Source organism: Penicillium canariense (genome assembly GCF_028826845.1).
Source record: "Penicillium canariense strain IBT 26290 chromosome Unknown utg000008l_segment0_segment0, whole genome shotgun sequence".
In the NCBI taxonomy this organism is placed as follows: Eukaryota; Fungi; Ascomycota; class Eurotiomycetes; order Eurotiales; family Aspergillaceae; genus Penicillium; species Penicillium canariense.
The window spans coordinates 711,592-728,636 of NW_026622735.1; the positions used below are offsets into that span (position 1 = coordinate 711,592).

Below are 17,045 nucleotides of genomic sequence, written 5' to 3' on the forward strand. Positions count from 1 at the left end.
CGAGCGATCGTGTTTAATTCCTCGCCCGCGTCTCTCTCGTCCTTGCGTTTTCCACGATGAATCCCGCCCGCCGCCGGTCTTATTCGCAGATTAATTTCAAAGCGGTTGTCCATTTTCCCTTCCCCGCCATGTACGAGCGGCCGGAATCTTCGGGGGATTGCGTTCCCATCTCGAATCGCCCTCAGTAGAGTTGTATATGTGTGGGTACTTGTAGCACCGAGAAGGGAGAGTATGTTGTGTGCGGTTCTCCAGGTCGACCCTTTCCCTCCCAAGGACCTCTAATATTGACATTCACAGCATCTCTCAGAAACCCCATAGGTAGCAGTAATGTTAGCACAGGAGCAAACAAGCAGCCCTCGATCTCGAATGAGTTGTATTTGATGCGCATGATTTCAATCACCAATCATATTATCCCGGCAACACAGAGTAGTTCCAACTGTGAAGCGGACTCACGATTGAGGGATGACGTAGGAAAATCATTGTGCGGGGAAGGCTTATCTCGGCTTCTCCCCAGGGTTTCCCCCTCCTGACAAGCATATTTGCATCTAATTCGACCGCCATGGAGCCAGCCAGAGAAAGAGGAATCAGTATTGCTATCGATGTATGGATATCTCCCTTTTGTTTCTCGGATACATTCTGGCTGGAGATGGGGGACCCGAGTACTGACGCACACTAGAGAGGAGGCACATTCACGGACTGCATTGGGAATCCCGGCACAGGACGCTTGGAAGATGACATATTGATCAAACTCCTCTCGGAAGATCCCACCAACTATGCAGATGCACCCCTTGAAGGCATTCGTCGCATTATCTCCAAGTTCACCGGTCGCGAAATACCGCGCGGGGAACCCATTGATACGTCGCTGATCCAGAGCATTCGGATGGGGACAACCGTCGCAACCAACGCTCTGCTCGAGCGCAAAGGCGAGAAAATTGCTCTAGTGGTCAGCAAGGGCTTCCGAGATTGCCTTCAGATTGGAAACCAATCCCGACCCAGGATCTTCGACTTGGCCATCAAGCGCCCCGAAGTGTTGTATGAAGAAGTGGTAGAACTGGATGAGCGCGTTACTCTGGAGGATTACGCGGAGGATCCACAGCGTAATGTCACGGCCACAAATCGGCGAGATCAGGCTCTGCCTGGTGATGAACTTGTTCGGGGACTATCTTCCGAGGCCATTCGCATTCTAAAACGTCCCTCCGAGGAGAAGGTAAGGGCACAGCTGCAAAGGGTCTATGATAAAGGCATTCGAAGCATAGCAGTATGTTTGATGCACGGATACACCTTCCCCGACCACGAGGCGCTGGTTGGACGACTTGCCGCGGAGATTGGCTTTCAGCATGTGAGCCTGAGCCATCTGCTTATGCCCATGATCAAGCTTGTCCCGAGAGCTACTTCAGCCTGTGCGGATGCCTATTTAACCCCTACCATCAAGAAGTACATCTCGGGGTTCCAAGATGGCTTCAACAGCGGTCTTGGGAGCGAGAGTGTCAAACAACAGGAAGGTGCCCGAGGTGCACGCTGTGAATTCATGCAGTCGGATGGAGGATTGGTCGATGTCAACCAGTTTTCAGGTCTGCGAGCCATCCTCTCCGGGCCCGCTGGTGGAGTTGTTGGCTATGCGTTGACCTCATATGATCACGCGTCGAAAATCCCCGTGATTGGCTTCGATATGGGTGGAACAAGTACCGATGTGAGCCGCTATGGCTCGGGTCGCTATGAACATGTATTTGAAACCACCACGGCTGGGGTGACCATACAGTCCCCTCAGTTGGATATCAGCACAGTAGCCGCCGGCGGTGGCTCCCGGCTGTTCTTCCGCAACGGGCTCTTTGTTGTTGGCCCAGAATCAGCAGGGGCTCACCCAGGACCCGCGTGTTATCGCAAGGACGGCCCGTTAACCGTCACAGATGCCAATCTCTTCCTCGGGAGACTGGTTCCTGACTTCTTCCCCAAGATATTTGGTCCGCATGAAAATCAAGGCCTGGATGAACAGACCAGCCGGCGGCTATTCGAGCAATTGACCCAGGAAATCAACCGCGATATGGCTCGAGAGGCACAGAACAAAGAAATGACCCCTGACGAGGTTGCTTTCGGGTTTATCAAGGTTGCCAACGAGACGATGGCTCGGCCTATTCGGTCTTTAACCGAGGCCAAAGGCCATGATACATCGAAGCACAGACTGGCGACCTTTGGCGGGGCAGGCGGACAGCATGCGGTGGCCATTGCTGAAAGCCTGGGCATTCGACAAATTTTAATACATCGGTATTCGTCTGTGCTGTCTGCATACGGCATGGCGCTGGCCGACGTGGTTGACGAAAGTCAGGAGCCCGAATCCAAAACATGGAGTGATGAGCGAGGGGTGCGCCAGGAGCTTGCAGAGCGGATGGACGAACTAAAGAACAGATCTGCACGAAGACTACACGACCAGGGCTTCGATAATGAATCTATCGTCTTCGAGGAATATTTGAACATGCGATACCGGGGCACGGAATCGGCCCTCATGATCCTAAAACCCAGGAAAGAAGAAGCCGACCACCTCTTTGGCGGCGACGCCTGGGCCTTCGGCAAGGCATTCATCCAACAGCACGAGCAAGAGTTCGGGTTCACCCTACCCGACCGTGACATCATCGTGGATGATGTGCGGGTGAGAGGAATTGGGAAGAGCTTTAAGGCGACTGAGAAGACCGTCGATCAACAACTCCAGGAAGCAAAGCCCAAGGATGTGATTGGTCACGAATATCGAAGCTCCCAGGTGTACTTCGAAGGTGGGCGGCGCGAAACACCCATTTATAAACTCGACGATCTGCATATCAACGACCGCGTGCAGGGGCCGGCGATTCTGGTCGATGATACCCAAACGATCGTGGTGCCCCCCGAAGCCTCGGCACTCCTCATCAAAACTCATGTTATCATCAACATCGGGGCCACCGATGCCGCTCCTCCCCAGATCAGCACTAACTCTGTGGATCCAATTCTCCTCAGCGTTTTCTCTCACCGGTTCATGGCTATTGCGGAGCAGATGGGGCGCGCCCTACAGAAAACCAGCGTAAGCACCAACGTTAAAGAACGACTCGATTATTCGTGTGCATTGTTTGATCCAGAAGGCGGATTGGTCGCAAATGCCCCTCATCTGCCAGTCCATCTGGGTAGCATGTCTACCTGTGTACGGATGCAAGCCCAAATCTGGCAGGGCAAGCTGAAGCCGGGCGATGTGATTGTCTCCAACCACCCCGAGTTTGGAGGCACCCATCTCCCCGACATTACCGTCATCCAGCCCGCTTTCAACCAGGGGGAGATCATCTTCTATGTGGCATCAAGAGCACATCATGGTGAGTGTGAATTTGTTCTATACCAGGGTGTCTCGCTGGTCTAACTATTGTCCCCAGCTGATATTGGCGGGATTCTGCCTGGATCCATGCCACCTCACTCCAAGGAACTCTATCAAGAGGGCGCCGCGATCAAGAGTGAAAAACTGGTGTCCGAAGGCAAGTTCAATGAGCACCGTATCACCGAGCTGTTATATAAGGAGCCGGCCCAGTATCCGAACTGCAGCGGCACTCGATGTCTCGCAGACAACATAAACGACCTCAAGGCCCAGATTGCTGCAAACAAGAAAGGAATTAACTTGATCGGCACGTTGATTGAAGAGTATGGCCAAGATGTGGTGTTATTCTACATGCATCAAATCCAAGATAATGCAGAGCTTAGTGTGCGCAACCTACTGAAAGAGATCAGCCAGAAGTTCGCTGGCCGCAACCTCAATGCTATTGACCACATGGATGATGGGACTCCAATCCAGTTGAAGATATCAATCGATGGGGAGAAAGGCGAGGCGGTGTTTGATTTCGATGGAACTGGCCCAGAGGTATATGGTAGGTTGCTAGATGCAGAGTGGGGTAACCAAGCAGGACCTTTGCTGACCGTGCCAGGCAATATCAACGCCCCGGAAGCAGTGACATACTCTGCAATCATTTATTGCTTGCGAAGCCTGATTTCCGCCGACATCCCACTGAATCAGGGCTGTCTGAAGCCGATTGACGTCCGCATCCCCCCGAAGAGTCTCTTGTCGCCATCTGAATCCGCAGCGGTCGTTGGAGGCAATGTATTGACGGTATGGACAGATCTCTCTCTCCTCCCCCCCCACCTTCCCCCATCTGATCTGACTGACTCGCCCGATTCGCCAGAGTCAACGGGTAACCGATGTCATCCTAAAATGCTTCCAGGCTTGCGCTGCTTCCCAAGGTGATACCAACAACCTAACCTTCGGATTCGGAGGCAATCTACAAGGAGAAACCGAGACAAAAGGCTTTGGTTATTACGAAACCATCGCCGGTGGGAGCGGAGCAGGCCCTGACTGGGAAGGCACTTCGGGAGTACACACCCATATGACCAATACGCGTATCACCGATGCGGAGGTTTTCGAGCGACGATATCCCGTTCTGCTTCGAGAGTTTAGCCTCAGGGCCAACTCCGGGGGTGCTGGTCAGCACCGCGGCGGAGATGGCGTTGTCCGAGACATCGAATTTCGTACTCCCGTACAAGTCTCCATCCTCTCCGAGCGCCGAGTTTACCATCCCTATGGCCTGCAGGGAGGCGAGGATGGCCAATGTGGCCAGAACCTCTGGGTGCGCCGAGTCCAGAATGCTGACGGAGGCTGGGAGGATCGATATATCAGCCTCGGTGGGAAAAATTCGGTCCAAATGCAACCAGGCGAGCGGATCATCATTTCTACCCCCGGAGGTGGAGGATGGGGCCGAGTCGGAGAACAGCGCCAGCTTACCCACGAGCAAGATGCTCGCCATGCCTGGCGAGGCGGTTCTCTTGCCAACCGGTTGGCCACGCAAGAAGCCAGCATGTGAAGCGGTGGAATTGCATCCTAGATAAATAGAGAAGAATAACATGAAATTTTGCATTATGGGATATTTAGAAAATGAAATAAATTCAACCAAACGAGGAGGCATTAGCATCGACATGCTACCCCAGATGTCCTGCCTATTTCCCCATGCAAATCACTATGCCTCGCTGTCTTCATCACTCGTCGCCTCAATATTCTGCTTCGAGGGGCTCGCATCTTTGTCTGGCCTGCTTTGCTCTTTATCGCCCTCGTCATCCACCTGGCTGGCGGCGCCACTGTACACTGGTCGAGGTAGCGATTCACCCCGCTGCTGAAGGGTTTGCTCAAGATCTGGGAGAAGCTCAACCAGGGCAGAGAACTGTTCGATGGACATGGAGATTCCCTAAGGAGTAGATAATCAGCATGAGTAGGGAATTTTGGAAGATTCAAACCCTGCAAGAATTTTCCAAACGGAATGACCAGATTAAGCGCACCTTTTTTCCGGGGAGTTCCTGCCCGTCCTTCTCGTAGTATTCACGCACGCTCACCATGGTTCTGCCTCGGAACTCGGAAATAGTCACACGGCGCATTTTGGAGATTTCCCAGTACCGATCCCCATTGGCATCAATCTTGCTGGTTAATTCATTCCCCGAGGTGGCCTTGACTTTCTTAGACTGAGAGCAATTTGCATCACCAGGACCCTGGGGGTCCGAGGCACGCTTTCGGGAGGTCATACTGATGGAGGAGCGATAGGAAAAGTGGAAAGTGAAGATGATAAGTGAGGCTCAAAGCAACGCGGAGAGACGCGTCGCAGCACGTGCTGATAAGGAACAGCTAGGATCATCTACATACGTCATCGCTGGCTAGACCTGACTGTTTCACAGCGTCAACACCCGTAACCCCTGCAGCATCACCGAGAAGACAAATCCTCGGGCGACCGTTTCCACTTGCAAGCTATCGAAGATCTTCTCGAGAGCTTCCCGGCTAGCTGCTGCACCCATGACGCTCGTGAGCGCCTGGGGAATACCTCTCTGAACAAACAGCCGACGCGCGGTATCCCGCAAGTGCGCCTTCTCCTGCTCGCTGGGAGCAGCAGGCCAGGCCTTCAACTCGGTCTCCGTAGGGAGAGCGTTCTCTCGGAGTTTCTTCAAATATTCCCCGAGCGCCTCATCTGACGTATGATTCTCGATCATGGACTCTTGTAACAAACCCCGAATCGTCTCCAGAGTCGGGCTTCCAGGACGCAGAATATATGTTTTAGCCGCGTTCAACAGAGTCCGGCGAATGTTCCATGCAGATGACAGCGTGTAGAGCTCGTTGATCACGGCGAATATGAGCTCCACCGCGATCTGAGTCTCATCTGCGGTGATGGGCGCCCGTTGTCGGCGAGTGCCTTGGGGTACGATACCGGAGTCATCAGAGGGCTCAGTCTCATTTTGGGGACTGGGTAACGCTGCTTCAGTATCTTGTTTTGTTTCTAGCTCCTCCATATGGCTGGTTGATCCTAGAGAGTTTCGGTTTCCAGACGGTGCAGGGGGCGAGTCCAGGGCACACGCATCCTGTTCGCTAGCTGCCACATTGACGCTGCTACCAGTATCGCTGATTGCAGGAAATTTGGGCCCACCTTCCTTCGATATCCCCAGTCCCACTGAAGTGGAAGTTGGCGACGAGACCGGTGCAGGGGAATCTTGCTCTTCACTTGGTCTTGGAGAACCAGACCAGTCACTCATCTTGAAGCCCACTGGCGAAGAAGTATCACGAGGTAGAGCATTGGCAGAGCCAGAACTAGCTGGTGTATCCTGGCCAGTGTTCAGTGGGTTCTTTCGGGGTTGGAATTGTCGGTCTGATGTGTTCGATGGCTTCCTGTTGTGCCCAGCGACGCCTCCGAACACTCCAGTGACCCCGTCAAAGACCGTCCTGCCACCTCCGGCCATACCCTTGGGGGCGTTTGTCAGTGCTCCCAGCAGGTCTTTGCCCATGTTCTCAAATGCACTCTGGCTCGGGAAGGAAAAACCTTGTTTGGTAGAGCTCCCCTCGCCGGAGCCTCCTTCTTTTTCCACGAATCGTCGCATTCGTTCAGTTTCAGCAAGTGGCTCGTGCTTCATCGCCTCCTGCAGATACCGCTCCAAATCTTGAGCAAGAGCTGGTCGTGTTTTTCCCTTCCATTGGGGCAGCGTAGGAAATAGATCAGAGAAGGTTTGGATTCGGTTCAGGCGGGAAACCGTTGCAAGCATTTCGTGGAGAGATTGGAAGTCCGAATATTTTCGAAACACCATCCACCCTGTCGCGCGGCTTGACGCTGGTTCGATCTGAAGCAGATAGTCCCACGTAGGCCGCGATTTGATGAGCCCTTTCTCGCTCCGTGCAGCATCGTCATCCACCAAGACCCTGGCGCCATGGAGAGTGACAGGTGGCGCCGTAGCATCTTCTCGAGCTGAAAAGGGAGCCGAGGGCGTCGCCTGCGCGCCTAAGGACGCGTGTGGCGATGCTAGATTCTCCTGGGCTGCAGCTGAATCTTGAGTATCGGTTGACAGACGCTCTAACGAGCCATTGGTCCTCTCTGTAGATATAACTCGTTCCTGAGGCTGAATACCGTCAGCGGGTAGCCCGGGAATTGTGCCCTGTATATCTTGGGATGCAATCATGGCACTCAGGCGCTTTGCCTCCAATGTCGCTTGTTCTGTTGCTTTGTCTTGGTTGCTTGGGGGAAGGCCAGCGACCCGTGACGCGGCCTCTATATTGGTCGATTCTAAAAGTGCGTTCTTGGAATCCTCCGACACCTTTGAAGAGTGGGCACTCTGATTGCGTGCTCCCTCGACGCCAGCGTCGATTGCGTGCATAATCTCCGATTCCCCGTCCCGGAGAAGATAGATAATCCAGTCATTAATGAATTCGGGTCGGGAGAGGCTCTTGACCGTCGATTCTAGCACAACGCCTGCAAAGATCTCTCGGAGGAAATCCCGAACCGGGGAGCAGCTATATGCTTGTGGGTCTAGAAAATTCGAGAGGATGTCATCCGCGATCATGTTGAGCTTCTTGCGCTGTTGTTCCTCAGATAAAACATTTGCAAGACTGCTGTCCGGCGAGTTTTCGAGGTACTGCTCGACAATCTTCTTCGCCTCCGTGGAACGAGGATCAGCAGCGGCAAATGCAGCAGCTAGTTCGTTCAAGAACACAATAATAATAGACGAAGAATTCGTCAAGAATTGTAGAAATGTATCCTCCGTTCGTTTTCGCGCAAGATGGGACGAGACGGTCGTGATAAAATAGGTCAGGGTTCTCCGGCAGGAACCAGGAAATGCGGATTCGCTAGGTAGGATTGGCTCATACCAATACCTTTCCACTTGGGTTAGCTCATTGCGGATCCAGAGTAGAGGTTTGGCGTCTTACTTCACATAGTCCCTGACGACCGCATCGGTGAGCGATCGCAGGGCGGCCCCGGTCGCTGGCTGGAAAGCTGTATATTCAAGGTCGGCTATCGACAGATCTTCCGGCGCAGCAACAATAGCGCTATCGTCCTGACTGGCAACCTGCGCAAAGGTGGCGCGTTCAGGCCAGTCCAACAGTCTCGAAGTGACTTCCAGAGCCAATTCCCTCCGCTTTTTGGGCATTTGTGATTCTCCACTGGATCCTGCTTGGGTTGAGCCTTCCCAGGAGGCATGCAGAATCACACCCAATCCAATTCCAATCAGCACCAGCCCAACTCTACCCAAGATGATGTACGTCACAAATGCCAGGAGGACAAAAACACCGACGAGAGTCTCGTTGCTGGCAGTGGCGAGAAAGTCGAGGGTGCGATCGATGAGCTCCTTAGGTCGTACCGAACTCGGGGGATGCTGCTGCGTATGGGAGGTGTCGAGCGTTATCTTTCCAGAGGAAGCCGTTAAGTCCGGGGTCAGAGTGGCTTGAGAGGCCACCGCATCATTGCTGGATAGGTTCATTGTGAGTCTGACTAGCCGGTTAGCCTGATTGAAGGGTCAAATAGGTCCGGCTGTGTTCCAACCTCCATGCCCCTTGGGAACCGATCAACCTTCAGGTAATGTCGTGAGGGGGGAATTGCCAGCAGATAGATCATCGCAGGAGTCGAGAGCGGACCTAGGCACCGACGCGCATTCGGGAAGGTTGAACGCGGGTCAGTGCGGAGGCGCATTTCCGAATGTGGGCCCGCCGATCAACGCTGAAAATTTGCCGGTTATTCGACGGATGGCCACGGCACGGAGTAGATGGACTTGAGTTTGATCATTTGAAAAACAAGGCGTAAACAAGCAGCGTAGCACATTTGACTGTGCATTGATTCTCGAGCGGTGCGGTGCGGCGAATTGGGCTATCGTAGACATCAATGGCGCACGTGATTCGGCATGTCTTAATATAGTTTGATTCGGCCACTGTCGGCACTCTTGCCAATAGCTCCTCCAATTCGTGGTCGGTCCGTAGTATGGAGTGCCGGATAGGCCAAGGCCAAGGCGATATGATGAACACCGAGTAAACTTCGGCAGATGGTTTACATGAGTTTTCACAGATCTTTCTAAGCCACTTACTGATGAGACAAGGAAAATACCAAAGTAGAGGAACAATATAATTCATTAAAGAGATCAGAGGCGTTTGTATCCATTCATCATTTCCTCGCCGTCATAGGACGGCCAGGAATCTAAAGCTAAACAGAGTGGAATTACTCTCCGCTTTCCGAGTGAATCCAGGCATTCAAAGAACATGCGTGTCATGCCGGATGATAAAAGATTGCGGGTGGGAATCATAGTCTATATGGCCTTGGTCTACTCGGGGACATCCTAGGAGGTGGCCCGGGAATGGGATGACGAAAGAAGAACGAGAACAAAAGATGCAAGGGGAGCTACACCGACCGGACTTCATCGTGTCCGGACATACTTGGTGTGCGAGCCCTGAGCGACAATGCTAAGACCTGTCTCGGTCTTCTTGGAGATGGTTACCGTGGTGAAGGCAAGCGATTTACCGACCTTGTTGGCACGGCTCTCGATCTCCAGCCAGTCGCCGTCCTTGGCGGTGGAGAGGTAGTTGACGTGGATATCGGTGCTGACACCCGTCGCGTCCAGTCCGCAGGAGGCAATGGCCAGGCCACCGGCCCAGTCAGTCACGCAGGCCGAGAAGACACCGTGCAGAGTGCCCTTGGAGTTGAGTTGGCGGGCGCCAACTTGGAGTCGGGCCCGAACCACACCCTGTTCAGCGTCGTAGACGTCGACCTCGCTCAGAAGGAATTCATAGATCGGGCTGTTGGAGCGAGTGCGATCCCACACTTTCTGGACTTGTTGGAGTTCCGCGCTCATGCTGGACGGCAGTCGAGATGAGCCAGGAGCGTCAGGGGGAAGGGGGAGAGTGAAGGGGGAGAGTGAAGGGGGAGAGTGAGAAAGGAAAAGGGAAAGGGAAATTTCGGTTGGGAAGAGTTGGGCGGTTTTGTGGGCCCGACCGCCTCGGTTAAGCTCCGGCAAGTTCGAAAGCAAGATCAAGACCCACAGGAAAGGCACTCGAGGGATTTCATGGTTGCATCCGCAGAGCAATGGGTAGTGATTGGTATTGTGATGGAGGTACCGAGGTATCTACGGATCTATTTCACACGGCTTGTCTACAGGACTGCCTCCCTTGATCCGATGTCGCGATTTGCGCGACAGCATTTGAGAGAGCATAAAGTGATTCACATCCTCATCGCCCCAGTAGGTGAGGTGGCTAGCAATACTTGCAATCAATGAGATGTCGAACGCACCCCTAGAGTAGAAGGAAGATCGGATCAGAAGGCATCAATCCCGTAGGTAACGAAGGCGAAGGGGAGGAAAGATCACACTTACTCTTGAATGCTATAGTCCACGCGGCCATTGGAGTTCAAGGCACGTACTTTGGCATCTTCAAACTTCAACTTCCGCTCCTGGTCTTCTGAGTCGACACCAGAGTCTGTTTCGCCGGAAGAATGGGCAGAATCCCTCTTATGGACGGCCCGGCTCTTCTGGAAGCCGTCATAGAGGGTCTCGAGGTCATGATCAATGAGAGTCTCGAAATGATCGTCCGACTCCTGCGAGCCATCCTGGCCCATGCCTGGCTGGGTGCGCTTATGTCCCGCCGGATCGTCAGTCGGCTTGACGGCCCCAGCATCCCGAACAGTGGAAGCGTCTTCAGCGTTCAGCCCCAAACTGCGGTTCAGCAAGCTGCTCGCGACACCGGACGTAAAATTACTCCAAAGGGAGCCCACACTCCTGACCCATGCGGGACCCCAAAATGGAGAGACTTTGTCCGGAGCTTGTCCACAGGCTTTTCTTAACAGAGGGCAGTGGTTGGGGCTTGAGGCTTGCCATCGCCGGCGAAATGAGTGGCTCGATCCGATAACTCACGGGATCCGAGGGATGGAAGATATTGTAGAGGTCGCGGCATTTTGGCGCAGAGATGATAGCCGACTTCTCAATCATGTCCCGCCTGGAATTAGAGTGGGAGTCCCGGTTGGAGGCCCTGAGCGAGCCCAATGTTTGGGAGTCTAACTGGACATCCAGTGCGCTTGTTCGGTTCCTGGCGCCAAGGGGAGAATGCCCGGCAATAGTCTTTCCCTTCAGCATCTGAAAGAGGGCAATAGGTGACCCCAGGCTGAAGAATTCTTCGCACTCAAAATTTAACGCACTCCGCACTCCACCTCGTTGGTCGGCCATATCATCACTGTCCTGGGTGCTCGACTTGCCCCCTTTCACGGCATCGAGGTCGCCTGGTTGGTGGCACAGGATGTCGAATAAAATGGCACTCCCGAGAGAATGACCGCAGAGACTCACGGTTCCTTTGAAAGATGGATTGCGTTTTTGGTAAAGTCGAAGAATTCGATTGCACTCTTGCCTGACGATATTCGAGATGTGCTCACAGTATCCGCTCTGGTAGAGAAGTACGTCCATCGCTAGGTCTGAGATAAGATTCCGAACGGCGGGAACACTTTCAAGTGTAATATCTGCTAGGCTAGGATACGCATCATCTTCAAGCGTATCCGCCTCCGTCAAATCAAGTTCTTTTCGATTCTGTCGAACTCCACGGTATGGAAAGTCAAGAAGATGACGCCAGCAACTATGTAGACATCAGTATATTTCGAAGGGGATGGGTGAGAATCTGGAGCTTAGAGTGAAAAAAGGTCAACTTACACAGGGAGAACCTGAACGCGACAATTGCTATCGCTGTCTGCGAATGCTGAGTTCAACGCTTGGAGATCAGGCGATGCTTTGTAGACTCCCTTCAAGGTCTTGCGAAGCACGTTGACGTCGTGAATGAAGTTGATGCTCTCCAGGCGCAACCCCAGCCGCTGGCCGATGCCGTGGGTGACCAGCACCAAATGATCGACGTCTCGCTCTCGATCTTCAGTGTCAACCTCTCTCGAGTCTTCCATTTCCTGCTCTTCCTGTCTACGGGCCTGCTCTTCGAGTTCGGCTGGATTCTGTGGTTCGCCTGCAAGGGACGACATTTGCCGCTCTAACGTTGAGATTGGGCGCCTGTCCGCTGTTTCAACCTCGATGTCACTTTGGGTTCCCGACATATCTGCTGGATTAGATCCAGTCTCTGGCGTGTTATTGGAGGCGAATCCGGGCTCCGGGTGAGCCGCGCCTGGCATCTTCTCATCTTGCTTCCGCTCTGGTCCCCGAGAGTCGACCGGTTCCCTGGGTCGTCTGGTTTCCACCAATCCACGTACGACTTTGGTGCCGGGAACACCGCCCAGAGTTTGATATACGGTGGTGCTAACGCGAGACATGAAATCGTCAGTAGTGAGCCAGGCTGTTGAAGCATCCTGATAGGCAACGATCCTGTTCATGTAGGCTCCAAACAAGCGATACTGCGGAGCCTCCGAAGGAGGCGCAGTTGATCGGTTTCCAGCGCTTTGGGACTGCTTCTGAGGCTTGACAGAGCGAGGTGCGTCCATGTGACTGGATTGAGCGTCTGCGGTCTCACTAGATCGGTTGTGTCCATCCCTCGAAGCCGAATCGGGCGATCTGCCCTCTTCCATATCGGCTTTCCACGGCTGCAGCTTCAAGTATCCCTCTTCTAGTTGAGTCGCCAGATTCTCCTCGCATGGTCTAAAGACAGAGCCTTCTTGGAAAAACCAAGTTCCACGCCGGACTTCGTAAACAGGACCGATCCAATAGGCCGGGCTGAGCTCTCGTTCGGCCACATCTACATCAAACAAGTAATCCTCGTTGACCGGAACCTTGGTCGAAATATGTGACGTGGCCTCCCTCCGGTTCTTTCCATGCTCGTGGGAGTCTTCAAAATCCGATAGTTTCTGAAATGTAGTTTCAATGGACTGCGAGTCTTTGGGCGAGAAGGGAATGAATTTCTTGGGCGGGGGCGGCGGTTTCTGGTCGGGCCTTTTCTGGTCGAGTAGTGCAGGCTTTCGCTTTGGTGAATCCACGGCATAGAACCATCTCGCTTTCAACGGCGGGCAATCGGATGGATAGTGGCGCTGGCTCAACTTATGTCGGTGGGTCACGGTGTGGTCCTCACCCTGCGACCGTTGCAAGACATCTGGGTTTGGTAGCGGGCGATCGGAAGGCTGAGGGGTAGAGCTTCTCGGGGTGCTCCATGGGGAGAGAGTCCCCAGAAATGATTTCTGGTCAACGCCCGCCATGGACGTCGGACGCGCCCGTCGCAGGGCCACGGAACGAACCAACGTGGCTGGTGGGAGTAAAGCGCGCAATTCGGGAGGGAGAGAAGCGAGAGGTTGGCGAGAGTGAAGCAGAGCTCAATGCCAGATTATTGGCAGGAACAGTCGATCAGCGCCATCGAGGTCGGAAAGGATGAAGCGTGCAGAATAGTCGCAGTACGTTCCAATGTTTTGGCCGCGGGTCCGTGACCAGGCATGATGTAATCGCCAGCCGGCATGTATCCTGCTGACCACACCAGCTGTGCATTCTCTACAAGATGGAACACGGTGGTTCTCATATCATGCTGGATGCTTGATTCATGGGCTACAAATAGGTCTGTCTATTACAGGATACTTCTATGCCCTCGATTTTCCTATACTTCTATATATTTCTATATATGTTAATTGGGGCCTTGGAGGGGGAAATACATACTTGCCCCTCCTCTTGCAGGCTACACATGGACAGCCCACGTGCCAACCTTAGATATAATGGGTTAGGGACTCTCCACCAACTCTCCACCAACCCTCCCCCCGGCTGGCTCGATAGACACGAGTCAAACATCGCCCAATCCAGGCCCTCGCTGTCGTCCCCGACATGAAAAGGGTCCAACCAACCCAAGGAGATGCCATGGCATTGGAAGGTTGAGGGTCCAAGGAAAAGTCGGGTGCCACGTCTCCCATGAATCCGGTGAAAAGCCTATCCAAGATTGCCGTAAATGCACGTGAAATATACGGGGCATCTCGACTCGCGGCAGAATTCTCCACATAGGTCGCATACGCCTGCTTCAGCAATCGAAGGATGATATCTTCTGTTTGAGGGCCTACGGTCGACGATGGGTCCCGTTAGCGGATATGAACTACTAGGTAGAGTACTATCACGCCGAGCAGAAAATCATTCGTGAAGTTAGACAACATTCAACGCTGATCATGTAGTTGACCGCCGGGTAAAACCTCTCCATGGATTTCGATGAATTAGCGCACTAGCCGTTGACCGGCCTCTGTGCACGCGTTGGTACTAAAGACGCTGCCTCGGGTTATGTATCTGCGATGAAAGATATATAAGCTCTTCAGGCAGATGAATTCAACATAAATCCGAGTCATGATCAGAAGGGGTGGGTCGGCGGTAGAGTCGGCCAGTGGTCGTGTGCGCAGGACGCTTGTAATGGTCGTGGACATGCGTCGCATTTTACGATCTAGCTATATTGTCTATGTATCGGACTTCTCGTGGAAACCCAGGGCGTCTCGGCATACCTGATAGAAGCTGGCTATCTGCTGATTTTTGACGAACCGCAGCAGTCCGACCACCTCGTCTTCTAAGCGAGAAGGGGGAAGGAGCTATATGTCGACGTCGACGTCGGATGGTTTCTCTGTGGGAGCGCAATACTTCCGGTGTAGCAACTAGTTCAAGCTCTGGAGGCTCTCCTTGGTAAGCCACTAGGGCCATCAACTCGCAGGTATCGTCTAGGATAGCAGACTAATGGGTAGAGCCGACATATCTCCCTTTATCAGGCGTATCAGCCAGGGTTTGATCAGCCACCCTTTAATCTCCAATCGATATAGATTCCGGGGATACACTATAGTTTCCAGGCTGTCCAAGTGTTGGGTTCTGCATCAGATCCTTGACCCGGGACTCGAGGTAGCTCAGTCGGTCTTCCGCTATCGCCTAAGTATTGTTTCCCGGCGGTGCCCCTTAATAGGAGGAGAGAGCGGTCTTATCTTTTCGTGTGCATGAACTATGATGGTTGTCGTCGATCGTAGCGGAATTTCGCCCTCCGGCACTGACTACAGGTCAGCTTGTCTCGGGGCTGGTGACTTTCGCCGCTGCCTCATGGGGTGCCTCTAAACCCGAAATGCGCCCGTAAGGCTCGAGAAATCAGACATTCTCTCTACAGCCTTCGATGCTAGCTAGTATCGGATACGATCTAGCGCCATGTTGTGGAAACTAGACAGGTATGATCCTTGCCAGGGGCGGAAAACATCCCACAGATCCATATTGCCCTATTGACTCGTTACTGACTACTAGGTATTTAGCTCGTCGGCTTATGCAGGGTAGGGCATTCGATACCGGCCCAAATAATCATGGGCCACTAGATTGGGAATGGAGGCCGAGCCATGTCAAGCAGTACAACAGAAAGAGGAGGATGGGAGAGGGAGCCGCGGGGATGATGTCCTTACCTTAGCGCTCCATAGTCTGTCCAACTAAACAGTTCCCCTATCCTTTACCTGCAAGCTTCTGCTCTGCTCCTCGGTGGTGTCCCGGGTTGCTATCATTAAATAGTTTAAGTTAACTATTTCGTGAACCAGCCTCGAATTGGACGAAGAGCTCTGTACCGAAATCGGCTGTCTGTTTAGGTAAAACGACCGGAGAACTCGCCCAATTGGGGAATGCCTGCTCTGGATTGACGCCGTTCAATCGTTCAATCGTTGAAATTGTTTAATATCGTTCAATTTTTTTATCTAAAGTATTTAAATTATTTAATATTATTTAATCGTTCAATGGATCAAATCGTTCAAATCGTTCAAATCGTTCAAATCGTTCAAATCGTTCAAATCGTTCAAATCGTTCAAATCGTTCAAATCGTTCAAATCGTTCAAATCGTTCAAATCGTTCAAATCGTTCAAATCGTTCAAATCGTTCAAATCGTTCAAATCGTTCAAATCGTTCAAATCGTTCAAATCGTTCAAATCGTTCAAATCGTTCAAATCGTTCAAATCGTTCAAATCGTTCAATTCGTTCAAATCGTTCAATTCGTTCAAATCGTTCAAATCGTTCAATATTGTTTAATTATTTGAATCTCTTAATCGTTCAAAGTATTCAGTTATTTAAAACATTTTATCGTTCAATCGTCTAAATTATTTAATTATTTAAATCGTTTAACTATATAAACTATTTAATCGTTTAATTATTTAATTATTGTTCAATCCTTCAATCGTTCAATATTATTTAATTGTTTAAATTGTTCGATCGTTTTAAATGTTTAAAACGTTTAATATCGTTTAATATCGTTTAATCATTATTTAATCGTTTAATTATTTAATTTTTTATATCGTTTAAATCATCTAAATTGTTTAATCGTTCAATCGTTATTTAGTCTTTTATTATTTAATTGTTCAATTGTTCAATCGTTGTTCAATTGTTCAATCGTTGTTCAATTGTTCAATCGTTGTTCAATTGTTCAATCGTTCAATCGTTCAATCGTTCAATCGTTCAATCGTTCAATCGTTCAATCGTTCAATCGTTCAATCGTTCAATCGTTCAATCGTTCAATCGTTCAATCGTTCAATCGTTCAATCGTTCAATCGTTCAATCATTTAATCGTTCAATCGTTTAATCGTTCAATCGTTTAATCGTTCAATCGTCGTTCAATTGTTCAAATCGTGCAATTGTTCAAATCGTTCAATTGTTCAAATCGTTCAATTATTCAAATCGTGCAATTGTTCAAATCGTTCAATTGTTCAAATCGTTCAATTATTATGTCCATCACGAGCACATACTCCCAGGCGCTGTATCTCGTCAAGACAAGCCCTCATCCCCGAAATTAGGACCGCAGAGAAGGCGCTTAAGTCCTTCCTTATATATAGACA

General features: G+C 51.6%; 4 protein-coding genes across 4 annotated transcripts; 1 reads left to right on the forward strand and 3 right to left on the reverse strand.

Annotated features, from left to right (window-relative positions):
* Positions 1-559: 559 nt before the first annotated feature.
* On the forward strand, positions 560-4,859 carry N7482_010233 (uncharacterized protein; the record flags this gene model as incomplete). Its single annotated transcript, XM_056692357.1, has 5 exons — positions 560-601; positions 677-3,329; positions 3,387-3,872; positions 3,930-4,111; positions 4,185-4,859. 5 exons carry the CDS (start codon positions 560-562, stop codon positions 4,857-4,859), a joined length of 4,038 nt encoding a protein of 1,345 aa, XP_056538314.1.
* A 153-nt stretch (positions 4,860-5,012) lies between these two features.
* N7482_010234 (transcriptional coactivator p15/PC4 family protein) lies at positions 5,013-5,568 on the reverse strand (the record flags this gene model as incomplete). Its single annotated transcript, XM_056692358.1, has 2 exons — positions 5,013-5,237; positions 5,329-5,568. The coding sequence occupies 2 exons, from the start codon at positions 5,566-5,568 to the stop codon at positions 5,013-5,015; spliced, it is 465 nt and encodes a 154-aa protein (XP_056538315.1).
* A 144-nt stretch (positions 5,569-5,712) lies between these two features.
* On the reverse strand, positions 5,713-8,775 carry N7482_010235 (uncharacterized protein; the record flags this gene model as incomplete). The annotated part of the gene is made up of 2 exons (XM_056692359.1): positions 5,713-8,170; positions 8,225-8,775. The coding sequence occupies 2 exons, from the start codon at positions 8,773-8,775 to the stop codon at positions 5,713-5,715; spliced, it is 3,009 nt and encodes a 1,002-aa protein (XP_056538316.1).
* Positions 8,776-9,699: 924 nt separating this feature from the next.
* Positions 9,700-13,699, reverse strand: N7482_010236 (uncharacterized protein; the record flags this gene model as incomplete). Its single annotated transcript, XM_056692360.1, has 6 exons — positions 9,700-10,135; positions 10,424-10,570; positions 10,651-10,989; positions 11,033-11,896; positions 11,971-13,558; positions 13,642-13,699. 6 exons carry the CDS (start codon positions 13,697-13,699, stop codon positions 9,700-9,702), a joined length of 3,432 nt encoding a protein of 1,143 aa, XP_056538317.1.
* Between the last annotated feature and the right edge of the window lie 3,346 nt (positions 13,700-17,045).